At 61.7% G+C, this 26,696-nt stretch overlaps 2 protein-coding genes across 2 annotated transcripts; both read left to right on the top strand.

The window, feature by feature from the left end:
• Positions 1–252: 252 nt before the first annotated feature.
• On the top strand, positions 253–22,113 carry BESB_065900 (uncharacterized protein; the record flags this gene model as incomplete). The annotated part of the gene is made up of 18 exons (XM_029364983.1): positions 253–751; positions 991–3,289; positions 3,419–3,753; positions 4,174–4,644; positions 5,132–5,387; positions 5,916–6,717; positions 6,967–9,223; positions 9,653–11,325; positions 11,732–12,241; positions 12,719–17,444; positions 17,615–17,841; positions 17,974–18,395; positions 18,830–19,199; positions 19,442–19,537; positions 19,872–20,506; positions 20,936–21,089; positions 21,527–21,656; positions 21,947–22,113. The coding sequence occupies 18 exons, from the start codon at positions 253–255 to the stop codon at positions 22,111–22,113; spliced, it is 16,029 nt and encodes a 5,342-aa protein (XP_029218566.1).
• Positions 22,114–24,122: 2,009 nt separating this feature from the next.
• BESB_065890 (uncharacterized protein) lies at positions 24,123–25,955 on the top strand (the record flags this gene model as incomplete). The annotated part of the gene is made up of 2 exons (XM_029364982.1): positions 24,123–25,015; positions 25,610–25,955. The coding sequence occupies 2 exons, from the start codon at positions 24,123–24,125 to the stop codon at positions 25,953–25,955; spliced, it is 1,239 nt and encodes a 412-aa protein (XP_029218565.1).
• Between the last annotated feature and the right edge of the window lie 741 nt (positions 25,956–26,696).

The raw sequence follows: 26,696 nt of genomic DNA, 5'->3' as shown, positions 1-26,696 counted from the left end.
CTTCTCATTCGGCTCCTCTGCGGCATCTTCGCCGATATCAACACGCCCTGGGCGTGAAGTGCTGCGGCTATCGTATGTTTCTCTCCTTCTTTGCGTGCTTCGTCGCGGAGCGTCCCGTGGCTTCTGTGCTTTCTTGATGGCGAGCGAGACACGTGCGGCGTTTATGAACTCTCTGCACGCGTCACCCGCGCTGCCAGGCAAAAGCGGCATGGTTTTCTCTTCATTCGGCTCTTCGGCGACACGGTAGGGTCGATGGATTCGCCTTCTGCACCTCACGATCGGGAGGCCCCGGCGCCGCCCCGGCGAAGCGACCCGCGAGGTGCGCAGGGCTCAGAATCTCCCACTGCGGTCCGCGCCTCGAGCATCTCGCGCCCACATGCACCACCCGGAACGCCCGCCGCCAGCAGGCTCGAGGAGGCAACCATTAGCTCGCATGGCGCTGGAGCGGCCGCAACAGCTGCTAGCGATGTAGCAGAGACAGGCCTCCGCCGCTCGGTCGAGGCCCCCGAGGGTGAGGCCTCCACCCCAGCGTCAGCAGCCGCGGCGTCGCGCTCGTCCACTGCGTCTCCGCCGTGTCCGCGGACGGCCGATGGCGAGCTGTTAGGGATGCCCGGGGCGCCTGGCGCCCCTGGCGACCGCGACACCGAGCTGTGGCTTTTCTATCCTGCCGCGGCGGCTCCAGAGAGAGATTTGGACTCAGCATCCTCCTCCGCCTTCGTCGCCGCGAGCAGCCAGGCACCACACGACACAAGTGCGCTCCTCTTCGCGGCTTCTACTTCGCCGCCCCTTTCTGCTTCGTTCTCCGCCGCCTCCGGGGCGTTCGGTGGCGGGGCTGGCGACGTCACGGGCGCGGGGGCAGCACGGGTCGAGAAGTAGTGTTCCTCAGCGACACTGGCGTGACTGGCGGTCGCCAGGGAGTTGGCGACGGGTCGAGGGAGGAGGGAGAAGAGGCGGATGCTCCCCTCCGCCTGTTTTCCTTTCCTTTCGCAGCCTCATCTGCGTCCTCCGCTTCGAGTTCCTCGCTGTCCTCCCCGGATCCGCAAAGCTCCGACGACGCCGGTGGAGCTCCACGTCTGCCCGCGGGCGTCGCGCCCTCGAGCCAGCCGCTGGCAGCGCGTTTGCCGTCGCCCTCTTTGTTCGCGGCACTGGCGCCCTCGTGTGTCTCTGCTTCCCGGGCTCCGGCGCCGCCGGCGAGCCCCTCCTCGACGGAGGGTCCCCCGCCGGGGCTGTCTTCGACCGGCGCCGTGTTCCTTCCGTCCTATCCGCCGCTGCCCACTTTCTCCGACGACATGCGCGTGTTTGCTTCCAAGGCGCAGCTCGTCCATCTTTTGCGCGTCTGCCAGGGCCACTTGGAGTTGCTCGACGCGGCGTTTCTGGAGGAGCGTAGACGGCGGCGGCGAGAGGCCTCCGCGCCCTGCTCCGCGGCGCCCGCCATGCTCTGGTGCCCCCAGATCTCTCGCGCTTCGCTGCCGACGCTCGTCGACGCGCTGGAGGCGTCCTCAGGCTCTCTTGTGCAAATGGGCCACCGCTTGGATTCGCTTCTGGCGCGAGCGTCCCACGCGACGCTTCTTCTCGCCACGGCCGTGATCGTGGAGCAGCTGCAAGATCCCGAGCTGCTGCTTTCTCTCTTCTGCGCCGTGTTTGCCTCGCTCGGCGACACCGAAGCCTACCAGCGACTCCTGCCTTGCATCGCCCCGTTCAGCGAACTCCTTCCGTCCTCCTCCGCGCCCTTCGCATCGTCCTCCTCTTCGGCGTCGCCGTCGTCTGGGGCCGACTCATCTTTGGGCGGCGCGTCGGCTTCGGCCGCACCTTCTGTGTATGCCTGTCCGCTGCCGGTGTCAACGGTGCCATTTGCCTCTCTGGACAGCGCGCCGTCCTCGTTCTTGACGGCGGCCGCTGCTGCGTTTCTGTCTCGCTTGCCGGCGCTGCCGCACGCGCGGTCGCGCTGCGGACAGGTGTGGGATGGGGAGCACGTGGCGTACCGCTGTTTGACGTGTGGAGGGAGCCAGAGCAGCTGCATCTGCGTGTTTTGCTTCCAAGAAGGCAGCCACCTGGGGCACAGCTACTTCATCTACCGCTCGAGCTGCGGCGGCTGCTGCGACTGCGGCGACGCCTCCGCGTGGGCGCCCTCGGGCTTCTGTCGCCACCACCCCGGCAGCCGGCGCGACGTCGACCCCTCCGTCGCGCTGCCAGCCTCCTCCAAGTTCGCGCTGGTGCTCCTTCTGCGCGTCCTCGTTCGGCGCCTCGCGATGCATGCGCTGGAGAAGAACTGGACGGCGACGCGCGAGCTATGCGAGACGCTGCTGCAGCTCTCGGAGCAACACGAGGGGATTCGCAGGTGCGTCGGCCGCGCGATGCTCGAGGCCGTCCGGGGGACGCCCGAGGACAGCCTCGGCTTCGCGGACTCTGCCAAGCCTGGCGAGGGGCGCCTGTGGCTGCCGCCCAACTACGCGCGGTACGACAGCTGGCAGTCGCTCCTCCTAAACAAGGCCCTCGTACCGACCGCGTTCGCCTCCTCCCCCTCCAGCCCGGGGGGCTCGGCTTCGCCCTCGATGTTTTCCGAGGAGGAGGAACTCGCGACGCGGGCCGCCGAGGGCGCTGCGCGCGCTGCCGAGGCCGCGGAAATGGCGGAGCGCAGCGCAGCGGGAGGGACTTGGGGGCTCCTGGGAAGTGAAGAGGGCGAGCGGCGGATGCTCGCCGCGACAGCGCGCGAGCTGGCGGAGATCGAGGAGAGGAAGAAAGCCGGAGGCGTCAACGTGAAGGCGTTCGACGACGCGCTCAAGTTCGCGATATGGGGCGATGCGAGCCACAGACAGCGCGTCCTGCGCAGCGGAGACGAGACCGAAGGCGCAGACGGCGTCAAGGAGGAACGCAAGCGCGAGGCCGAGCAGCCAGCGAGAGAGAAGGAGGAGGCGAAGACGCAACGCCCGAAAGAGCCCGACAGGAGCGACAAGAGACAGAGGGATGGCGATCAAAAGCGCGATGCCGACGTGGGCGAGGGGGCACGCGAACGAGGTGCGGAGTCAGCGGCAGGGACTTTGCTTGCTCCGCGGCAGTTCGGCGTCGGCGCCTGCGTGGCTTCCGTGCTTCTCAAGGTCGCGTGCGACATCTCAGGCCGCCTGGCGGACGACGAGGACGAGGGGAGACGACGCGAGGAGACGCGCGAGCGAGACGAAGCCAAGACGGAGAAGGCCGTTCACGCCTCGCTGACGACGCTGTGGCTGGCGCTCATGTTCGATGAGTGGTTCAAGGAGCAGTTCGCGTTTGTTTTTATCCAGCAGTATCGCGAGTAAGTGTCGCGGCGGCAGGTCAGAAGTCACGCCTCCTTGCTGTGGGGCCTGTTGCCAGGTGTGCTCACCCGCTACGCGCCTGCCGGCGCACTGGATCTCTTCTTCATTGTCCTTTCTCTCTTTGTCAGCCTCGTCCTGAAGAGCGACAGCGCGCTGGAGCGCGTCACGGTTCAGGTTCTGTCGATTCGGTCGCTGCTCACGCGGCTTCTCTACTCCGGAGTCCTGCTTCCGCGCCTTTTCTCCGCCTGTCGCCTCGTTCTCGCGCAAGCTGTGCCGCTGCTGCTGCCCACCCACCACGCGGACCGCGGCCTCTTCAGCCGAACGCGGAAGCGTTGTAGCTGGCGCGGCTACCCCTCGCCGCCATACATCGACGTGCGAAACAGTCTGCTCCACAGACGCGGATATACAAACTCCCTCAACGACGTCCGCTACCTCGTCGCCGAAAAGGACCTTTTGATTCAATGTGAGGAAACGAGAGCGACTAGACCCCATCAATTTCCAGAATCGGAGTGAAACCTGAAGCGCGCGCGGGCCGCGGGATCGCCTGCCTCCAAGTGGCTGCGTGGGCTCGGTCCGAAATATATATACGGACATCCGTCTCATATATATTTACTTATATATTTACGTACATATAAATATCTCGTCTCTCCAATCAATGACCACTTGCTTGCAGCGCTTCGTCATGCAGAAGCTTGCGTGCATGCAATAGGCTCATTCTGTCCATTTATATATATATATATATATATATAGGCCATTCTGTCTGCTTCACGCCTCCTTCGTGGGCGCCTCAGCAGACTTTCTACGTCACCTGAAGCAAGCGCCTCCACTCGTGGATTCGCTTGGGGGGGCGCGCGTGTGCCGCTGTGTGTCTGTGTGTCTTCAGATCTCTCGGAGCATCCAGCCCACGTGGCGGCCATGTGGGACGACGGTTTCTTGCCGCTGTACTGCCTGAGTCAAAACGTGAATTTGCATCGACGCCGCACCAAGCTGCACGTCGAGTACGAGGACTCCCACCGCTGGTCGCACTCGCTCTGTCTCGCGATCGAGCTGGGGCAGAACGCACTCGCCCTCCACGATATCCTCGAAGCCTGCCCGTGGCCTGTCGCGGTGCTTATCTTTCAGAAGGCCCGCCAGCGCCTCCACGCGTGGATTGGCGCCACGCGGCGCCGCGAAGGCCTCGAGGAAGGCGTCCGCTGGGTGTTCGCCAGCCAGGGCGGCGTCGCGAAGCTCCTCCAGCGGGAGCGCGAGAAACACCAACGCGCGCGGGCCGCCGCCGACCAGGAGGGGCGAGCCGCCCCGGGCGAGGCCGACGCAGACGAGGAGGCGGAGACTCAGAGGCGAGACACGCGACCGCGTAAGACGCACTCCGCAGCACGCGCAAACGACGCAGAGGCCAGCACTGGGCTAGCGAGAGTCGCGCTGGCGGGGTAGGCGGCATCGACCTAGCCGCGTCTGTCGCCCGGCCTCAGCCCTGCCCCCCCTTACTTGAGCCGTCTGCGACCGTCAGAGTTGACTGTGGGCAGTCTGCCGGCTCGCGCGAGAAGTCCCAGAGACATCCGGCTACTGCCGAAGAGAGAGTGTTTGTAAAAACAAGCCCATTGTACACTATCTTTCGATTCGTCTCCACGGCGACGCGGGCAGCCCTCGGCCTCAAGCTGGGCCGCTGCAGCACCTTGTGCGAGTCCTAAGCGAGGGTCGCAGTTCTTCTCTTCAGCGTGAATCGCCCGTAGCGCCGCCGTCTTTTTTCTAGATAGAGATAGATAGACAGACAGATACAGATAAATGTACCATGCCATCTGGCGGCGTCGTCGTCGTCGTCGTGTGGCTGTGTGTGTCTTCAGCATACCCCGAGGCCCGCAGCTTGGATCACGTGGTGAGCCGCCACCCGACGTCTTTCCACGTGCCGCTGAATCGTCTCTTTGCGCAGTTGCTCAAGGCGCTGATGTCGCACAAAGACTGCCCGGTCGGCACGCTTGAGGAGCTGCTTGATCTGCTCGGCGTCTCCCTCGAAGACCGCATGGAGGTGTTGGAGCATCACCTGCGAACTCTCGTCTTCTATCACCAGGTCACGACCTGCAGCATGTGGATACGGAACGGGTGAGGCATCGCGCGCCTGCGGAGACTTTCGCGGCGGGATAGATGCAGACGGGAAGTTGATGCGGGAGGAGTCTTGTTGAGCCTGCTGCTGGGCGTGAGAAGGGGCAGCAGACTCGCTGGAAAGCACCCGAGACGCTCTGCGCGGTACGAGTCACGGCTGAGATTGCCCTGGCGAACTCGAGGTGATGCGCTTGTGTGGATCTCAGGACGAAGGTCATGCAAATGTATGCACACCTATACATATGTGTAATTATGTCTGTATCTACCCATACCTATATTTATATATCCATAGCTATATCTATCTATATTTATCTATATCTATCTATATTTATCTATATCTATCTCTATCTATATGGATGCACGTATGTGTGTGTATGTGTCTAGCTGCCTTTGCACGTATTGCTTCAGCCGTAGGCCAGCGTGTTGGCTCTGCAGGCGCATCCGCAGGTGCGCATTTTCAATAATGTTCGGTGGTGCAGGAAGTGCTCCGTGGTCGTTCGCACTTTCTTTCTCGTGTGCGTCCCTCAGGCTGACTGTGATGAGCGAGGCGCAGTGCTACAGGCGCACGTTCTACCAGTCGGTTTTGATTGATTTAGACTTGACTGCTGCGCGGATCGGCTGCTGTTCGATTCCGCCGCCCCTTCTGCTTCTGCACCTGCTCGCCCGCTGCGAGGTGCCCTACGACCTCTCGCTTTCCTCCGCGGGATCGTCGCTTCTGCTTCCGCTCTCTTTGCCGTCGTCTTCCCCGCGCGCCTCTGCGTCCCTCTCTTCTGCTGGCGCCTCTGCGTCGCCAGCGAGCGCCGAAGGTTCCGCAGCGGCGCCCGAGGACTCCGCGCGGCCGCAGCAAGTGGCCTCTCCGGCGTCGAGCTCGCTAGCGGAGGGCGCCGCCAGCGACCCCCCCGGCCTTCAGGTCGGCGTCGTGTGTGCATCGACGGAGCCGTGGATGGAAGATATCGCATTGGTCGCTCCCGTGGCCGCGCGCGGGCCTGCGCCGTATTTGCCCCCGAGCCGGCGGCGGAGGCACGCGGAGGAGCTCGGTGAGGGGCGAAGCTTGGCGCGGCGCCGCGAGGCTATGATTGACGAGGTTCTGTTTGGCGGCAGGACTGCCGAGCATCTGCTGCCGCAGACGCATGCGTTCATGGTGCTACTACTGCAGTTTCTGAACCCGACCAACAGCCTCTTCTGCTCCGAGGAAGAAGTCATGACCTATCTGCTAAGACATCACCTCATGCGCGGCCCCCAAACGCACTCGAACCTCCAGGACGTCGTCACAAGACCGCACAAACAACAACCGCAGTTTACCGACCTCGTGGATCGCGTGCTGAAACGGGTGAGCACCTCGACAGTCGAGCCTTGAAACGACAGGACAGAACGCGATCGCGAACGGCAGTGAGCGCCTCTTCGCCTCATTCAATGTGAGCCTTTTTTTCCCGCTGTGCATGCCTATGTCTCTGTTTCGCTCCAGCGCGCCTCCCTCCTTTTTTCGCGCGCGTTGTGTCTTCGCGAGCTCGCTCTCTGTCTCGTCTGAGCTCGCCGTTTAGTCGATCGTTTTGGTTGGGAAATTCTGTTTTCTTTCCAGATTTCGACGTATCGGGCGGCGGAGGGCATGACGCCAGGGCAGTTTCACATCCATCCGTCCAGCTGGGCCTTCTACGACCCGTATTTTCCGTATTTCTCGTGGGCAGATCACCAGCACATTGAGGAGGCGTTTCTCGAGCAGATCAAAGCACACCCCGAAGTGCTCAACAACTGGCTGCCGCGGCCTTCCTTGCCACCGGCAGACGCCGCGGCGCCATCGACGTCGAAGTCTGCGTCGACGTCCTCTCCTTCCTCGGTTCCAGTGGCGTACAGATCTTCTTTTTTCGCGTTTTGTTTGAGCCCTGTGGTGCGGAGCGCAGCCTGGCTGCTGACGCTGCAGGTGCTGCTTTCGCAGGCGAGCGACCACCGCTTCATCCACCTGCTGCTTTCGCTGTTGCTGCGCCTGATGTCTCTGGAGATCCTCTGGAAGGAGCAGGAGCCGCCCGAGGCCCGCGCAAGGCTCCGCGCCGAGCTGCGCAGGGGAGACTTGCTGCGGGGTGTCCTGGCTCGGCGGCGAAGCCGCAAGAGGCCGCTCGCCGCAGAGGAGGGTGCAGAGGCCTCCGACGCAGGCGCAGAGGGCGTGTCGTGCTCTGACGAGGAAAGGGAGAAGGCTGAAGAAGACGGCGTCGTCATTGAGTTGAGAGAGGACGTGGACCTCCTGGGGCTTGCACGGTGGATGGGTGTGAATCTGGGAGACTCGCTGCTGCGGATGTTTCAGCTGCGGCACGTTTTTCAGGACGTCACGGGGCAGGAGGAGGCGCGTTGGTTTTCTGCGCGCTTCGCCTCCGCCAGTGGGAGCAAGAGGCGAGAAGATCGTGGAGCATCCGCTAGGCCGTCTCGGCGCGAGCGCGGCGCATCCGCCTCCTCTTCTTCCTCCTCGCCTTCATCTGCTGCACATACCTCGGCGTACTGGGCTGCTGAAGCGCTCAAAACAGAGGGAGAGGACGAGGGAGGCGAGCGGGCGCGGCAGCGAGAGAACGGCTGCGAGCACGACGCAGAGGCCGATGAAGGGGCTGCCGCAGCCTCCTCTGCCGAAGAGACCTCTGCAGGCGCCCACAGCGACGACGAGGAGGAAGACGAGGCGCGCGACGAGGAGAAGATCGCGGGGCGAGGCGACCTGGCGAAGACGAAACACGGAGAGAAGAGGACGGAGAGCTTCACGACGGCGACGGAAGGCGGTTTCCCACAGAGCGAGAGTGCATCCGCGGATTTTGGCTGGCTATGCGAGGAGAACCCGCGCGACGACGAGGGAGATTTCTGGGCTGAATCCGCGTCGATGCGACCTGTCTTGGAGGCTGCAGGAGAGGCTCCTGAGGCCCGAAGTGCCTTGCGAGGCGAGCGGATGAGAACGAGAGGCAGGCAGGTCGGCAGCAGACGGCGAACGCGAGAGGACGCGGAGGCCGAGCGGTCTGCACTGCGCCTGCGCGCGGCGATGCTGTGGGAGACGGGTCGCGGCGTCTTTTTCCCCGATGACGAAGAGGAGGAGGAGTTAAGCAGCAGCGACAGCGAGGGCGACCGCGACGAGCTGGTGGCCTGCAGGGAGGGCGCCGCCAGCCAGGAGAGCGACCAGGAGGATGACGACATGGCGGCGTACATCGACTGGGGCTACGGGCCGCGAGGCGGCGAAGCTCCCGGCGCGAGGAGGCAAGAATCTGGCGAAGAAGACGTCGAGATGACGGCGCACCGCGGCGAGGACGCAGACGATGGGAGACTCCGGCGGGGGGCTGCGCAGGACGCTGTCTCTTCGTCGAGCTCTCGCGGGCCTCCAGCGCCCCCACGTCCCGCAACGCCAGAGGCCCTTGGGACTGCCGAAAGCCCCGGAGACGCCAGCCGTACCTTGCCCGTATCGCTGCTCGAGGCGGAAGGCGCGTTGGCGGCTGCCGCCAGCCAGCCGTCTTCCTCTTCGCCGTCGCTTCTCGCGCCTCATCCGCGTGCGGAGGCTGACGAGGCGGAGGACGCGCGCGAGGGCGCGCTGGGAGCGGGGAAAGACAGCCCGACTGCGCGGGCCGCTAGCCCAGAGGGAGGTGACGAAGAGAGAAGGAGCATGCGAGGCTGGCGCCGCCGGCGCAGACGAGTTGGCACAGCTTGGGCGACGACTGCGAAGGGCGTCGAGGGCCTGCTGGATCTCCTGGGGCAGGACGCGTTCGTAGTTGACGCGGCGTCATCCTTGGGGGCTAGCGAAGGGGACCCTTCTCCCCGCAGAGAAAAAGAAGAGAACGGCGAAGCGCGCCTGATCGTTGCAGAGACTGGAGAAATTCGTAAGCGGTTCACACAGCTGGAGATAGGGGAAGACGGGACTGCGCTGCGGAAGGGAGTTCTGTGGGATCGCGGAACAGCAATGAAGGCGAGATGGCGCGTGCAATGGCGAGATACAGATTTTCTCAGGGGTCGATAGAGACTTCGTTGCGAGTAGCGCGAGAGACAAGCGACGCAGAGCGACAGCTAGAAAGGCTGCGGGGGGACAGCGCGGGCAAGGAGGCGCCCTAGATCGAGAAAAGCACCTTGAGCCGAGGCTGTTTTGTAATGTAAAGTACCTCTCATCCGTACAAGCTTCATACTGCTGCTCGAGCGTCCGTGAAATCCGTTGGCGGTCGCTAAGCTGCCATTTTCGTTTTTTTATTTGAAAACTGGAGAGCGGGGTTTGTTTTATGAATCTGCATGTCTTTGTGTCGGGCGTGCTTTTTCAGTCTACGATCGCGACGACGCCGGCGCGCCCTGGAGCGTCTTCTCAGATCCTCTTCTCCTCGCGCTTCATCGCCTCAAGAAGGAGGAGCTCGAGCGCCACAGCGGCGGAGTCGCGGCTGCCTCTCCCGCGGCGCTTTCTCTTCAGGCTGCCTCCTCGCTCTCTGCCTCGGACTCTTCGCCCTCTGAGGCCCCCGGCGCAGCCGCCTCCGCGTTGGAGGCGCGCTCGGCATCGCCTGCTTTCTCGCCGTTCCCCTCTGGCTTTCACGTGGAGGCGGTGGCTGATCCGCAGGGGGCCTCAGCGGCGTCTGCACTCTTCGCCTCCGCGCGCGAGAACGATTTTTGTTTGCGTGCTGGCGCGGCTGGCGAAGTGGCGAGGCGCCTGCTCGACAAGATGCAGAGGAGACCCGACTTCACGCGGAGTTCCGCGGCGCGCGGCCGCGCAGCGACGCACGCCGCTAAGACCGAAAAACGAGGAGGCGAAGAGCCGGTGAGCGCGGCGCCAGAGGTTGACTCGAGCAACCTCGATGGAGAGACCTCACAGAAGGCAAGGGAGTTCGCGGCGCACGTTCTGCCTTCTGCTTCTGCCTCTCTGTCGTCTTCGTCTTCTTCCTCCTCCTCAGCGGCGTCCTCTCCGTCCGCGCTCGCTTCTTCTCACGCGGCCTCTTCTCCTGCGCTCTCCTCGTCTTCGTGGCTAGAGCAAACGACGGCGGCCGCCCGCACAGCTGCCATCGAGGCAGGCGACCTCGCCCCGGTGCCGCTGTCGGAAGGGTCCTCGCTGTCCGCACTGCGATCGTTCGCCGATCTTTTCCGGCGTCCCAGCGCCGCCGCGCAGCCTGCTGACGTTGCCTCACCCGCGTCTTCCACCGATGCCTCGTTGACCACGGCGTCGGGAAGCGGCCCCGCCGCTTCCTCCTCTGCAGCCGCCGAGCGAATCGGCGACGGCCTGGGCTCCTTTGCAGCTACGCTTCGCCAGCACTTTGCGGACATCCTCCAAGGCGGCGCGAGCGACGATCGCGGGGAGGATCCGCGCGAAGAGGCATCCTCGCCCTCCTCGTCCTCGTCAGTGGCGTCTGCGGCTGGGCCCCGGGCGGCCGCCTCTCGGCGAGCCGCCAATCGCAGCGGACAGCGGCACCGCGCTGAAGGCGAGCTCGCGCTCTCGGCGTCTGCCTCCTCTCGCGCGGGCGCCGACTCACAGGAGCGAACGCGCGGGGAGGCGGCTGCGGGAGAGGCTGAAGGGGAAGAAGACGACGACGAGGAGTTCGAAGAGGAAGGCGTTTTGCGGCTCGAGGCGCCGGAGGATTTCCCGGGGAGTGGCAGCTGGCAGGTGACTCTTCTTCGCGCTGTCGTCGGGGGCGCTCAGAGCGCCGAGCGGAACTTGGCGAACTTGCAGGTCGTCGCGCGGCGGCTCCTGCGAGGCGCCGACGATGAAGACGAGGACGGCCAAGCGGCTGTCCTGAGAACGCGCAGCGGCTCGGTCTCCATCGTCCTCGGGCGCCGGGCGCCCGCGGCGGGCGCAGGCGGCGGGAGCGCGAGCGCGAAGAGTCGGCGCCGCGAAGGCCAGGCTCGCGAAAACGCGAAGAAAAAGGAAATATGCGACGCACTCTTGCGTCTGATCCGCGGACGAAAGCGAGCTCCACCGGAATTCCCATTCCTCATTCGCTTCTCAATGCTCCAGGTAGGTCAGCGGGCTCAGAGGCACTGGTGGCGGGCGGCTATGGCGGTTTCGGGGGTCGTCGGTCTCCGCTGTTTTCGCGTTGCAGCCCTCTTGCGTGCCCGGAGCTGGTGTGCCCTATCGCAGTGGAGAGATTAGTCGTTTCCCCAAGAACTAACGCGATCTCCTATTTTCTAGTACCATTAGTGAACTCTTTTGGTCTGATCCTAAGTACGCAGTGAGCTAACTAGATACAAGGAACTTGACAGGTCCAACTGTGCTCGTGAGTCTCCGTGATCAAAGCACGTGTGAATGATGCAGTTTGTGTGCTGCAGCGATGTGGCTCTGTCATCATTCGAGACGGCTGTGCGCGTCTCAAGGCCGCCAAAAGATGTCTTACGGTTTTCGGTTCTTTCTCTTGGCTTCGCAGATCCTTTTCGCGATGCGGCACTGCCCGCGGTACGAGGCGCACTGGCAGCAGCTCGACTGGGTGCTTCAGTCGGCGGCGCGCCTGGATTCCAGAGTGGCGCGACGGCTCCGCCGCTGGAAGCGGGCCATGGCGACCGCGGTCGCGACTGACGCTCCAATCCCCACAACAGTCCTCAGGGCGAGACCGGGGGCGGTGCCGTCGTTGGGTCTTCCCAAGCGAAAAATATGTGCAGAGTCGGACGAGAGACGAGGCGAGGCCAAGAAGGCGAGCTCTTCTTTTGCATGCCGAGGAGACGACGGTGCTGAGTCAGCTCTGGAGGACGTCGAGGAAGGAGACGACGTCTGCATGGAGGGCGACGACAGGCGAGGGGACCGCCAGGGGCCTTCAGGGCCGCGGGCGGGCGCCGGCGACGGCGGCGACGGCGAGGAGGCGATACCGGCGGCTGGAGGGTCTGGCGGGCTACAGGACGAGGCAGCGGAAGACGCCAAACGCGGAGAAGAATGGAAAGAGGTGAGCTGACAAGCGGGCTGAATTATGGTATGGGTTCGAAGGAGCCCAAAACAACAGCCCTGTTCATGCAGACGTTTGAATCCCGTCGCCGCATCGCCAGCCGGCCGCTTGGTGTTTCGATTGTCGCCTGAGAGAGAGACGCCTCACTTCTGTTCGTGAATGACTCCCAGTGTCATATCCGTTCTTCATCTGCTTGCGTCTGTTGCTGCATGACGGCCTCGCATGCGTACTGCTGTGCGCTCGTTAAGGTGTCGTATTTAGCTGTCGTGCTCGATTCCGTATATGTGTCCGTTCGCTCCTCTGGCGTTGCGTTTTCGCTTCGCAAGCATAAAGTAGGGAACTGACAAACACTGGTGCTTTGAACTCAGTCCCCATGCGTCCCCGAGTAATGTAGGGGCATTCGTTTAACTGGACCTTATGAATGGAACATTTGCATGCCCGTGGCTGCGCGTTTTTGCTTTGATGGATGTCGCTCAGGCCGTGCGCCGTCGCCAGGAGCAAGTCCTGGCGGCGTATCGGCAGCAGCAGGAGGCCTTTCAGTCTGGGAATCAGCGCGACTTCGATGAGGCGAAGTTTCTGGCGGACTCAGACGTGCCACGCTGTGTCTCCTGTCGCCTAGAGGAGGAGACGCTTCTCAGCTTTCTCTCTTCGTCCGGCTCGCCGCTCTCCGAAGACTACGAGCGCATCTTCGGCGCTGCGGCGCGCTGCTCTTCGCCGTTCAACTCTCCCGGTACCGACCCTTTAGGCCTTCTCTGTCATGTCCAACTGACTGCGGTGGGCAACGCCCCGCGCCCCTCGATTCCGCCCTGTCTTCTCCAGCCCCCCTGGGCCGTCGCGGCCTACGGCGCGTCGGCTGGGGGCGGTGCGGCTGGAGACACTGGGCGGGCCGCTGCGGCGCGCGCGGCAGGCGCCGCCGGGTCGCGCGACGGAGCGCCCGCGGCCGGTGGAGCCCCTCGCAGTCGGAGCGGTTCGGGCAGCGCCGCGGGCGCTGGCGCCGCCGGGGGGGCGGTGGCGTCAGGTCTGGGGCCGCTCTCAGGGTCAGGCGTCGACGGGGCCCTAGGCGCCCTTGCCAGAGCGAGCGGCCGAGAGCCTGGCGGCGCGGAGGAAGCGCTGGAGGGCGGCGAGTCGCGGCTTGCGGCTCTGGGCTTGAGTGGGGATCAACTCGAACACGTGGACGATGGGATGTTCGACGCCGAAGCGGCCGCCGAGATCCTGGACGGCGTGGCGTCTCCCGCATCCTTCAGTTACGACCTGGTGCCCAACCTCCTGTCCCCGCTGGGGGCCTTCCAAGGCTTTCAGATCCGCAGTTGCGGCCACCGCATTCATCTGAGTTGCTACCGGCTTTATCAGAAGTCGCAGCGGCACCACCTGTATCTCTCGCAGCTTCTCCTCCCCTGCCCCTACTGCCACCAGCCTTGTAACCTGCTGCTCATCGACGCACCTCCGCCGGCGGTCGCGCGCCTCCAATTGCACGGCCTCTTGACGGCTCAGGTGCGCAAGGCGACTCTCGCCCTGACGGACGGCACCGCGGCCAGCGCGACCGGCGGCGCTTGCGAGGCCGGCGCCAGGGATCAAGAGGTCAGCAGGCGCGAGACGAAGGCCGCGGCATCGCCGGCCCTCTCCGCGGCGCCGACGCCTCCCGACAGGACGTATGGCGGCCTGGCGACGCCCTCGGCGCGTGCGATCGCTGGAGGCCCCGCGCCCTTCGGTCGAGGGGACGGGTCTGCCAAGGCCGGCGCGCGAGGCGAGTCCCCAGACGCTGCTTTATCGCCATCGGCCGCCGACGACGATGGCGCGTCGACGCCCGCTGCAGTTTCGTGGACTGTCACTCTGGGTCGCTTCGTACGCCGCTGCGAGAAGCTTCGAGAGCAGCGCCGAGTTCTCGCGCCGTTGCTTTGTCCCCCCTCCTCTATGCGGCACGACCGCCCGCCTCTTCCCTCGTCGTCGCCTCTGCTCCTTCAGGCCCCGATGCTGCAAACGCCCGCGGGCAGCGATCTTCTGCATCTCTGTCGCGCGTCGCTCCGCATCTCGCCTATCCACCTGCCCGCGCCTGTTCTGTGGTCCCCGTCGCCGACGACGCTCTGGCGGTCGTCGGGCTCCATCGGGCCGTCGGGCGCCACGTTTGACGCCGCGATTCTCTTCTCTGATTTGGCGGCATTCCCGCCGCGCACTGCAGAGGCGAGCAGCTTCGGCCTCGCAGGCCGGTCGTTATTCTCGCGGGCGCCGCTCAGCCGCGGGAGGACGGCGCGCACGCCCGTCGCGGTCTCTCCACCGAAGTGTCTCCAGCTGGCGGTCCCCGCGTGGGGACACCCGGAGGGCCTTGGGATCCAAGGCCCGACCGGGGTCCGCGACGGGGCAGGTCTGGACGGCGAAAGCCAACGGCCAAGGGACCGGCGAACCGGCGGGCACGGCGAGCGGAGCCCAGAGGTGCCCGCAGAGGGAGAAGACAAGAAGGGAGCGAAGCAGGATGTCGCCAGCGGCTCCGAGGAGGAAGGCCACATGGAGGAGTGCTCTGAAGATGTAGACGTGCCCTCAGAGTCCTCGAGAGGGGACACTGTTGGCGAGCGTCCCTACGGCACAGATGCTGCCGGAGACGAAAGGGCTCCTACGCCCCCCGCGGAGGCCTCTGGAGCCTGCACGACCCCGGGCCTGTCGCCGTCGCCGTCTTCAGCCGCTGCGGCCTGTTCTTCGGGCTCTTCGTCTTCGTGCCTAGAGCCCTCCTCCCTGGAGAGCGAGGGCGCGGGAGGTAGGGCCGGAGGCGACGGGCGGCTTGACGACGGCGGATGCCTCTTTTGGACCCCGCAAGACGTGTCACGCCTATACGGTCACGCGGCGGCGAGCGCCCAGCAGGAGGGAGGCGGAGCCCTACCGCGGAACGACTTTGTGGTCCACCCGCTCGCGGTGGTGTCGAAGCTCATCAGTGACTCTGTTGAGCACACGGAGATGGTTCTGCGCAGTCGCCCGCAAGGCGAGCAGGGGCTGTCCTCGTGGCGCTCGGAAGTCCTCCACGGCAGCTACGCTGTGTACCTGCACATGGCGGAGGAGCTTCAGCACGTCGCAGTCGGCGACGCGGGCGTCACCGCCTTCGACGTTTATCTCCACGACCTCGAGCTCATGGCGCTGTTCCACTGTCCCCTTTTCCCTTCTCTTCTCGGTCAGCCGATCGTCGCTGCGCCTCCGACAGGATCTCCCCCGTCTTCGCGGTCGCTCCGCAGCCCGGTTTCGGGCGGGCGCCCGTCGTCCGTCTCCTCTGCGACGCAGGGCGGGTTTTCTTCCTCCGCCTCCACCGTCTCTCCCTTATCTCCGGCGCCTGCTGCGGGCGGCGTTTTGCCGTCGGACGCCTGCGCGTACGTGGACCTCGTTCTCTCGCTGTCTCTGATGCAGCCTGCGACCCGCTTCCACCTGCTCACGCGCTTGTTTTTGGCCTTCCACGCGCAAGCGCTGGCGGCGAAAGCCGAAGAAAGCGCCGGCGGCGTGGGCCGGCATCTACGCGCTGCCATCGAGGCCGCAGAGCGGGGCGCCCGCGCCGCGGAACGTTTCTTGCTGGGCCCCGCGGCCGCCTCGCCCGGCGCCTCCGCAGCCCCCAGGCGGTCGCCGTCCTCGAGCGAGGCCTCAGGCGAGAGTGCGCGGTCGCAGCGAGTGAGCGACGCACCGGTCGCTGCGCAGGCTGGACTCCTGGACACCGACGCCGAGGAAGCCGAGCGCGAAGAAGAGCGTGATCTCGACGCAGAGGAGGAGGGCCGCAGCCGAGCTCGCGGGGCCGGCGCGAGGCGCCGCAGCAGCGGCGCCGACGCGGAGCCGAGCGAGAGGCGGGGAACGGAAGGTGAAGGGTGGCGTTCGCTGGCGACAGTTCTGCAGGAAATCGAGGAGGAGATCGCAGCCGCACTGGGCGCTGAGGGTGAACAGGCGAGCCAGGCGGCCAGCCAGGGAAGCGCCGGTGCACGGCCGGCGGCAGAAGAAGAGGAGACAATGAACCCGGGCGGCGACCAGGAGGCGCAGACTGCCGCGCCGGCGTCTGGGATGAGTGCGTCGTCGCAGTCGGCTGCGGTTCACGCGGCGGGGATAGACCGCGCGAAAGGGGCACGAGGTGCGCCGGCGGCTTCAGCGAGTACTAAGGCCACACGGCGGCAGCGCGCACACTTGGAGACTCTGGAGCTGTATGTGCAGCTCTTCTTCCTCTCCGAAGTCGTTGCCATTCTTTGGCAGTGGTGGGACCGTCTTCCTTTTCTTTCGGCTGAGTGGAGCCTGCCGTCACAGGGCGAGAAGGGCGACGAGGCCGAGGCACCGGCATGGAGAGAGATTTGGCGCGTGCTTCGCCGGCGCGCGAAGCAACAGAGGGACGCGCGGCTCCTCCCCAAAGTTCTCGAGCTGTCCGCTGCGTCTCCGTCGTCTCTAGCGAGCAGGGGGCGCCGCGGCCTCTCGACTCCGCTAGAGAGAGTGCAGGCGGAGCCGACGCCGCCCATGCGCGCGGCAGACGGACATGCTGGCGGCCTGCCGCAGCTAGCGCTCGCGACCGTGGGCGCTTCCCATGCAAGCCCCGGCGCCGCCGAGAGGGCCGATGCAGAGACGGCGAGCGGCGACAGCGGGAGGCCGCAGTGCGAGAGTCGGCGCGAAGAGGAGGAGGAGAAGGCGGAGAAGACGACGAGCAAGCGCCGCAGCACGAGTCGAAAAACTGAGGAAGACGAGGGCGCGGACGGCACCGACGAGTCAGGTCGCCGAAGGAGGAAACGCAACTGCGAAGACGATGCAGGGACCGGGGGTGGAGGCACACACGGCGCCGGTCGAAACGACGCACACAGGCAGGACGCGTTCTTGGAGGCCGCCAGAGGGGAGGCAGGTGACGCAGCGGCCAGCATGCACACGGAAGAAGAAGGGGAACGGCGCGGGCGACTGGGAGGTGCCTCACCGGGGCTGTCGACGCCAGGCCATCCAGCAGAATCGGGGAGAAAAGAGCGGACCGAAGGCCAGGGAGCACCTCGTCGCGCAGAGCCGAGCGACGGAGGCAGTGCAAAGCAGAAGGCTTGCACCAGAGAGAGGGAGGAAGAACGCGAGAGGAGGCAAACAAGAGGAGACGGTCTGTTTGCAAGGCGAGCGCACGCTGCCTCGCAGCGATTGATCACCCTGTGGAACGAGGAGGTTGAGGCGGAGCCGCTCGAGTGGGAGAGCGACATGGCGGTCCTGGAAGAAACCAGACGGGCAGACGGTGAGTCGGGCGGAGCTGAAGCACGGGGGAAATGTGGAATATTTCTGTACTGCTGTCTTCTACAGAGGAAAGAGGCGTCTGACACGCAGTCTGCTCTCCTGTTTCCGCTCGCTTCGCTCGCTACTTCCTAACTGTCGGCTGAGCCGCGTTTCTGATTGTCTTCTTTGCAGGGGTCTCTGCGGGCGTCTGGCTCGAGGACCTGCGCCTGTTGGGGCGGCGGCTGCCCTACTCGCTGCGGAAGGAGCAGCTCGGCGTGGCGGCCTGGCGCGTCCGCTTCGGCGTCGACCGAGACTGCAAAAGGCGCCACAGCGATGGGCGAGGCCCCGCGGAAGACAGGGGAGAAGGCGCGGCAGACGACGACTCTACAAGACGCAGCGGGCATGCGTTCGCAGACGAAGCGCCAACTGCTAGGCCCGTGGCGCCGCCTGGGGTTCTGGATCTGGAGATGGAAGCCAGGCATGCAGGGGGCGACGGAGAGGACAGAAAGGGGAGACTGTTGACTTCCGCGGCGTCTGGGGGCTGCAGGGAGGAGTCTGCGGAGGAAGACAACTTGGCGCTGACGAAGGAGTATCTCTTGAGTGTGTATGCGGCCCGCGCGGAGCGGGCGGCGGAGCTCAAAGGGGCCTCGCAGGCTTCTTGGCTCCATCCCACGGCGGCGCTCTCGCGTGCGTCGCTCGGCGGGCTCAAACCCTCTTTGGTAGACCGCGTCTCGCCGCCGTTCGGCCTGCTGGAGGCCCCTGGCGCCTTCGCGGTGGCTGACGAACAGGCCGAGGGGCCAGAAGACGCACACAAACTGAAAGGCGAAAATGCGGGAGAAACGGGATTCGAACCCGCGACCGGCGGCATGAGCGAAGACGACAGAAAGCAGGTCATCACGCGAGTTGTCGAGGCCGGTCTCGTCCCCTGGCTGAGAAAACTCCATCTGCTGGCCAAGGTCGTCTACCCTGAGCAGTACGTCTCCGCACCGGCATCTACATTCGTGCCATTGCATGCATGCATATAGAATTTTTACATATATAAATTTATATGTACACGTATAGATGTGTTCACATGCGTGCACACTTTGGATTACCACTTCACTCTGTGCCGACGCCCCGCGGATAGCAAAGTCTAGTGCGTGCCTGACCTGCAGCTGAGCTGGGCTCGTCGTTTTCCTTATTTCTCAAGTACCGCGGCGTCCGATCTCACTATGTCGCCGCCGTGTTTCAGAGACGTTTTCTCTCGAGGTCGGTTACCTGCCCTGCCCGCACTACTCATATATATTGATTTAAACGTAGGTGCCGATAGATATGTGTAGTGTGTGCATGCATTGTGCTTGCATGTTTGAGTGCATGCAGATGCATGTGTGGCGGGTGGTTCCTCACTTTTCTGTCATTTGTTTGCAGTGCCCTGCCTTTCGAGGAGATCAAGACGACCTACGAGATGCTCGGGCCGGCGAGCGCGAGCGACGCGCCCGTGCTGCACACAGCGCCGCTGCCCGCGTGGTTGCCGTCGTCTTCGGCGCCTGCGCCACTGTTCGAGCCCCGCGCGTCGCCGGCGGCTTCCGCCTCGCTGTCTGACCTGCTCCCGGCCGGGATGGAGCTCTACGACCCCGCAGAGGAGTGCTCGATTCTTCTAGAGGCGCTGCCGCTGCCTCGCTCTGTCCGCGGGTTCCTCTTCGGCGACGACGAAGAGGAACCCTGGGGCGCCGACGCGGCAGCTGCAGAGAGAATGCGCATGGAAAAAGAGGAAGAACTTGCCAGCGACCGAGAGCAGGTAAGCTGCGATAACTGTCCGCTTGGGGATATAGAAACAGAAGTGTGCCTGCATGCATGTGCGTGTATGTATGTTCGTGTGCCGTCTGCGGGGAGATGTGCACATGAACGCCGGTAGGGGACCGCCGGACTTGTGAATTCTCCGTTGCCGTTAAGAGACGCATGCGTGAGGACGTTGAATCGCGCTTCGTTTCGGTAGCGGACTGTCTTTTTCGCGTGGAATGTCGCTTGCGTTGTCCGCAGGTCGCCGCGGCGTTGGGACCCTCGCGCGGCGGCGCGGGGTGGCCGCACGGTGTCTCCGAGGCTCGCGCCCTCCGGCTTCTTCTTCAGGAGTCTCAAGTGAGAAGAAGAGCTGGAAGAAGAGTCTGCGCGATGCGTTATGTCCACGCGCAGCTTCATTTCGCGAGCCTGCACGTGTAGCCGTGCTTCGAGGAGACGGAAGGTCTTTACAGCCGCAGCTTGTGGATGGACGCATGCGACTTGTTCTGGTTTCAAGTCTACGTTGGCAGCGCCAGGTCGCAGGCCCTCTCTTGTATCGCAAGGCTGCTTATGCATGCGTCAACACTCGTGTATCTGTGTGGGTATTAAGTGAGTACGTGCGTTTGTTCCTCCTCTTGAGTAGCCGTGGGTGAGGTTAGAAAGACACCTTCTTCTGCGTGCTTTCTGTGTTCAGCTTCTCTGCTGTTTGTCTGCGATGCCGCCCTGCGCGACGTCGCTCACGACGTTGGTGCCGATCGTCGTCTCGTCTCGCGCGGGTCACGAGTTGCTGTTGCGTCTTTTCCAAGACTCGCTTCGGCTGGCGTTGACGGAGAAGAGCGGTCAGGCGCTTCCTCCGCCGTCGTCTCTGCTTTGGGCGGCTCCGCTTTCGTCTGCGCGCCCGCTGTCGCTTTCTTCTTCCTCGTCGCCGACTCTGTCGCCGACAGTCTCCCCGTTCTTCTTCCCGGCCGCTGGCTGCGCGCCGGGGGCGTTCCTCTTGGAGTCGCTGGTGAGCCCGGTGGCGGAGGCCCGCGGAGGGGACGCGGACGCCCTCCGCCAGGCCGCGGCGGCGCTCGACACCTACACGGTTTACTTCCATCCGCTCACGCGGCGGCTGCTGCCGGAGGATCTGGCCAGCTTCATCGCGGCGACACGCATGAAGTGCACGCTTCTCTTCTCGACTGCGAGAAAGGGAGGCAGACGCAGAGACGGATCTGCGACAGATGGCGAAGACCAAAGATTCACCGCCGTCTACGTCGCGCAGTTCCTCCCTCACCACACCTTCCTGCCGAAACTGTATCAACAGTTCTACAATCACTTCCTCCAGCTCGGGTGAGAAAATGGGCAAATGCATGTTCCCCAGGACGCGCTGCAGCGCGATTGCCAAGCCCCAGTGGCGCGTGCATTCAAGCGCAGATCGCTACACAGAAGCCGAAAGAAACCGATGAGCTAACAGGCGGATTGCGATGCAGAGGGAAGGCTGTTGATGTGTGGAAATTGAACAAGAGAACGAGATTGACGAACAGAAGCATGCGTGCTTCGTTTTCCCTGCTCCTCGCGCGGGTCAATGCTCCTCCGTCCGCAGCCTGAAGTGTCATGCGCTCGGCTGTTTGTTGCTGTCTTCAACTTTGTTCCTGTTTCGAAATCGTTGTTTGAATTTTTTTCGTCTGTTAGGGCCGTGTGTCATCGCGGGTCTCCGTGTTCGTGGTGGCTGTTCGCTGGCTCACTGCATGTGTGTCTCTTTATGCCTTTTTCTTTCAGGGCATACACGCCTGAAGTCGGACTACATGCGACTCCGTCGTGTGCAGTTTGCGTGTCTTGTGGTGCCTTCCTCTGTGCGCTCGACTGCTGCGATGCCAAAGTTTCGGTCCGCGGGGCGAGTCGACTCCCCAATCGCGTCATGAATCTCCGCCGAGTAAGAAATCGACTTTCAGTTGCTCTCCGCCGCATCCTCGCGGAATCTCTTCTCGCCAATATCTCTCTGTACAAATATACAATATATGTCGCATGTGCATGCGCATGTGCCTCCCTGCGTGTAAACCCGGCGGCGCTTGGCTGAGGATTTAGTGTCTCCCTGATTCTCGTGCTGCCTGAATCTATATGCGGTCACGAACTATGCTTGAATACGTATATATATATATATATATATATATATATATATATATATATATATATATATATATATATATATATATATATATATGAATCTATGTGACTGTCTTCGAGTGCATTTTTTGAGCAGAGGGGGAGTATGCATCAGCGCAGCGCCATCGTGCGAGAGAAACTGTGAGCCTCGTGGTCCATGTTGATCCTTCGTTTTTCTCCTCAAACGTTTTCGCTTTTTCTCCGCAGCACGCCATCACGTGTGGAATGGGGCTCGGGCTGTACCTGCATCTCTCCGCGTCGGCTGTCTACACAGCAGCTGTCGACACGGCGGTTGATCGAGACGCCAAGTGGGGTTGCCTCCACCTCGACGCCTACGGTGAGCTTTCAAGCCTTTTCTGCGTGTGTTTCGAGAACATCTGTCTAATGTTGCGTTGCTTGCGGATTTACCTGCGTGTGCTGCCCTCCGCCAGGCGTGTCCAGTGTCTTCGATTGTCGTGCGTGGTATTCGTTGCTTTGGGTCTGTCAACATCTCACGTGGTGGATTCTGTGCTCACTGTCTCGCGGGCTCTCTCTCTTTGCGCACGCTGTGCAAAGGCATGTGACTCTTTTTGGTAGGTCGCAGTCTTTGTCGCATCCTCGACTTTTCGGTGTGCGTTTCTTTTTTAGGCGAGGAAGATCCGCTGCTGAAGCGCGGGAAGCCTCTCCATCTCTCGCTGAATCGCCTGGCGCGTCTCACAGACGACTGGCGGCAGCACCAAATTCGCCTTCTCCGCAGACTGCAGTGGTCGCGCATGGACTCTAGCTCGACCAACCATGCGGCTCAGGGAATGTAATTGCTCGGGCGTTTTTTGTGTCTGTGCATGTGTGCTCGATTTCGCCTGTCCGTCGCTTCCGCGGCTCGGCAGCAACTGTCCTCCCACCGGGGCAGTCGGCTGCTTCGCGCCCCTTGGGGCTCCGTGGTATTCATCTACGCACGTCTGGTTATTTTCTTTCTTTTAAACCCTCATTTGTCATTCATTTCTCATCTGTTAGAGAGCTGAGCTATTATGATGGTTTTCAGCTATCTCGTTCCTCGATTGCCCATCCTTGCCTCCTCTCTTTGTGGAACGCGTCTCTTTTTCCGTTTCAAACAGTTAACTCTTCCTACGCGACTCAACAACTTTCTAACTCGCTGGGCGACTCACCTCCAGCCTTGCAAAGGGACAAATCCACCTGCTTCGCGCTGAAGACGGGTGTCTTCGTGCGAGCGCGACGGCTGAGTACGTTGTGTCGACGTGTTCGCTCTCTTTTCTCTTGTGTGCACGGCATCAAAGCGCCAAGGACTACACTCAGTGAAGCGCATGCGCAAACTGTTGAGTCTTCCTGGACGAACGAGGCATGAGTGTAGCGTGGCACGGAGTCATGTGGGATCTCGGAGATACCCAAAGCATACATCAAAAATTAACGGCACTTCACACTCGTGTCCACGCATAAACGCGTGAGTTTGCTGAAAGGGCGGCGGCTTTTCTCCGCGTGAGAGCGTCGTTAGAGGAGCCGAGCGCGGTACGAAGCCTTATCACTGTCGCATATTTGCAACGCTTTTAGATACGAGTTTTCTGCGAAAGCATCCGCTTTCGAAGTGCCTCCAGCCCTGGCGTTCTTCCATCTTTCGGAGACTGAAAACCGTGCGTCGCACGACGGCCGCCGGCGCATGCGCGATGAAACATTTCCACGGAAGTTTTGGAGCGTGTGTTCGTTCCTGATTTGAGGTTCCTGTCGTCTTTGTTCCAGCTAGTTTTCTAACAAACCTATTTGTACCGCATGCTCAGAAGGGTGAGTGCATGTCTGGGTCTTTCCGTGGCTCTGTGATGTTGTTTCACTCTAGTCTTAGGCATGCTGTCTGCCTCATGCTATCGAGCTGGCGACGTGCTGTGAGACGCTTGAAGGAGCCTCTAAAACAACAGTCGCCGAGATAAGTTCTGACTGGAACTCCGAAGAACATTGCTTGCCCTGCGAAGTGGAGTTACACTAGTGAAGCCTCTGCCTGTGTCGACGTCCACGTGCGGCGCGAGTTGCGACTTCCGCAATGCTGTAAGGAGTGATTTGATCTCGGGTGGAATCTCTTTGGCGGCGGACTGTATGCCGCGCACGAACTGGTAAACTACGTACTGCAAACTCTCTGCTGCCAACAACCAGTGGGGCATACCTGTGAAAGTGTTTGATTTATGCGCTTGTTTCGTCACGTCTGGTGCAGCTGGCCCTGAGGTATGCGTAGGCGATTTCGCGTGGCGCATGTGGATGCTGTGGATCATTCCGTAAGTATGACAGTGGTTTGTCACGACTATGTGCATGCGGGATTCTCGACTCGTTCACGCGCATGCGGGGCCCCACGCAGGAGAGGAGACACAGCGTGCCTGTTTTGAGGATCGAAGCCCCGCGAAAGGCGGTCAGGAAGACCTATTCACGGCATACGAGGACTAAGACTCTAGCTTTGCAGGCGCTCGTTGGAATGTCCCACACGGCACAATCTGAACGAACCTCATCGGGTGAATGAGTACAGCAGTATGAGTTAAGTCACAGATGCATGCGACTTCCGCTGTTCCTGCAGTTATTGGGTGACGCAGAAGACACAGAAGGCGCTGGCCGTCAGCCGTGTAGCACGTCTGCGGTAAATCGAAAGCTGAAACGCAGACCCGTCCAGCGACGGCAGGTCTGCGTTCTTCGGTGCACCTATTCTCACATGCTGTGGCTGCCTCGTGTGTGACTGCGCTAGCTGCTGCCTTGCCTCGTCGCATGATCGTCCCCCTCACTCTTCAGTCACTTCCTGACTCTCCTGATCGCGTTGTCTTCCTCGTCGAACAGCATGGAGTTCCAGGGCGATGCAGAAGGGAGTGCCGGCTGTGATCCAGCTGGGGGGAGTCGTGCACTCTCGGGCTGCCTTCCCGCAGAAGCGTTCGAACACTTTCGCATCCGCGAGCAGCAGCTCCTTCGGTTGAACGAGGAGCTGGAGAAGGGGAGGGAAAAGGGTCTATCTGCGGCTGAGAAGCACGTGCGAGTTCTCCAGTCGTCAGCCACCCAGCCACCTCCCGGTTCACACACCTTTAGGCCGAAATCAGCCATCACCTATCAGGGAGACAGGAGCCGAGACGAAGATAACTGGAACGATACTTCGACCATTCGCCGCGCAAACCGGACAGGCTGTGTGGCAGGGCAGCGCTCACAGAGCGCATCTGCGTGCCGGTGCGATTATCCCCCAGACTCCGCGAGGAACAAAGAAGAGAAGCACTTCGAGGCGCCTGCGTCCCCGTACGAAACTGACAGGGGAGGCGCGTCTACGCAGAAGGTTCGGTTAAGAGAAAGTGTCTTGAAAGATCCATACACTTCGGGGCAACGTGGCTCACACGTGCAGGCTGAATACATGCGATTTGTGCAGCAGGGATGTAGTGCTATAGGCAGCGGCGCAGCTTGCAACAATTTGGAGGCTTTGACCGCGACAACGCAGCTCCAGAAGAGCCGAATTCTCGCTCTTCAGCAGGAGTTAGATTTGCGGGCAAAGGAAGTCCAGAAATATGAACAGGATTTGCACGCATCAAGAAACCAAGCCAACGGGTTCGCAGACGAAAATGAAAAATTGAAAAGGATAATCAACCAACTGAACACGCAAGAAGAGAAAACAAGGCAGGCCCACGCCGAGCTCGCGTCAAGAGTTGGCATACTCGAAGATGCTCTTGCCAACCTGCGAGCGGAAAACGATAGGTGAGGCGCTGCATGAGAGAACTGACCGGTCTGCGCGTAGTTGCAGTAGCGGACGAAATCCCAACAGTTACACGGAACTCCTATTGACAATAACGAGCCTATGCTTATGTCAAATATCTGAAAGGCGTTCAAGTGAGAGATTGCCACGGCGTCACTTCGTAGGCACCCCTGATTACATTGAGCACAGTGACGAGAGCGCATAGCGGTGGGGGAAGCCGTGACGAAAACGTTTTTCCGTCATTTCTTCGTGGGCTGTTCTCCGATGTATATTTTCGAATGTGAAGATATTTAGAGTGTGATAATATATTAAAACAACTAAAAAGAGAAATTTTAAAATATGTAAAAAAATAAAGTTTCAGATATGTGACGACGTGCACGCGTATACATGGCAATAGTGGCATCTCGACGCGGCTGGGTGTGTACGGGACATGAGAGGAATCTCTCGTCGCATTTAACACAAGCGTACAAGGTATGTTCAGTGACTCACCATCTGTAACGGGGCATCAATATCAATCTTCATGCGTCGATCATATTGGGGGGGCTCACTGTTGTGGATGCCACTGCGTGCTATGGCTCTCCTTGTACAACGTCCAGGTTGACCGAATGCGACCGGAAAACTGCGGCTGAGTTAATTACTAAGGGCGCGCGTATCATTCGTTTAACTGAAGAACTCGAAACAGTGCGAACGCAGTTGAAAGACTGCAAAAGCAACACCAAGGACAGTTTGTCAGCAGAGAGACAGATCGAGAAGCTCATAGCTGCCAACAAGAAATTGGAGAACCAGCGAAACGAGCTGGTGGTAGGTTTCAAGAAACAAATGAAGCTTATAAACATCCTCAAAAAGCAGAAGGCACATATGGAAGCAGCACGTCTTCTCAGTTTCACCGAAGATGAATTTCTGAAAGTTATACGGGCCGATGAAAGGAACGCATTCAACTGAACTTACTTGTTTTCTCTTGCGTCGTGGAAAGAACTATGTGCTGAGGGGGGTCATGGCGTTTTCAGAGAAGCACCACCAGTCTATTTATGACAGACTAGCACAACATGTTTTTCTGGGTATTTTTTGTGGTGGACTCAGTTCCCCTTCTCACACAAAAGAATCGGTGTTGCAGCCAAAGATGCTGCGACGCCTCGGGCGGGAAGTTGCATCCGACCATGTGCGGAACGGGCGTGTAGCGTGGGCATATATATTTCACAGGCAACAAAAACGTTCGCCTTCGTACTTCTGCCACCTCGCAATGCATGTACGAAAGCACATACGATTATTTACAAATATGCAAATGCATCGGGATATAGCTTCCTTCGTGACGCAACGCACGGAGTATATCGATGCCCGGCTGCTGGGGCGTGAACGTAAAAAGAGACGCAGGCGCGTCACTCTACGTGTTCAGTGTGGCCTCGCCGCCTCTTTTCTGTTGCCGGCGCCTGCACCCCGGTGTTTTATTAGGAAAGCAAGGAGCGATTCACTGCACAGAGGTGGATAAGCTATTATGCGGTCTCTCCAGTGGTACAGGCGTCGGTCGCGGTGCTCGTTTTCAGCTGTATTTCCCCGCTGTTTCTTGATGGGCGACTCTTCCATCCGTCGTCAATGAAAGTGAGCCCGCGTAGCTCCTGCCAATGGTCAATACCTCGATGCCTAAAAGCAAAGGATGGCGTTACTCTACATGATGGGAGGCGTAGG

The sequence above is a fragment of the Besnoitia besnoiti genome, chromosome VI, assembly GCF_002563875.1.
Source record: "Besnoitia besnoiti strain Bb-Ger1 chromosome VI, whole genome shotgun sequence".
Taxonomy (NCBI): Eukaryota; Apicomplexa; class Conoidasida; order Eucoccidiorida; family Sarcocystidae; genus Besnoitia; species Besnoitia besnoiti.
Note: the sequence above shows the minus strand (reverse complement) of the source record. Positions and strands in the feature narration are given on the sequence as shown.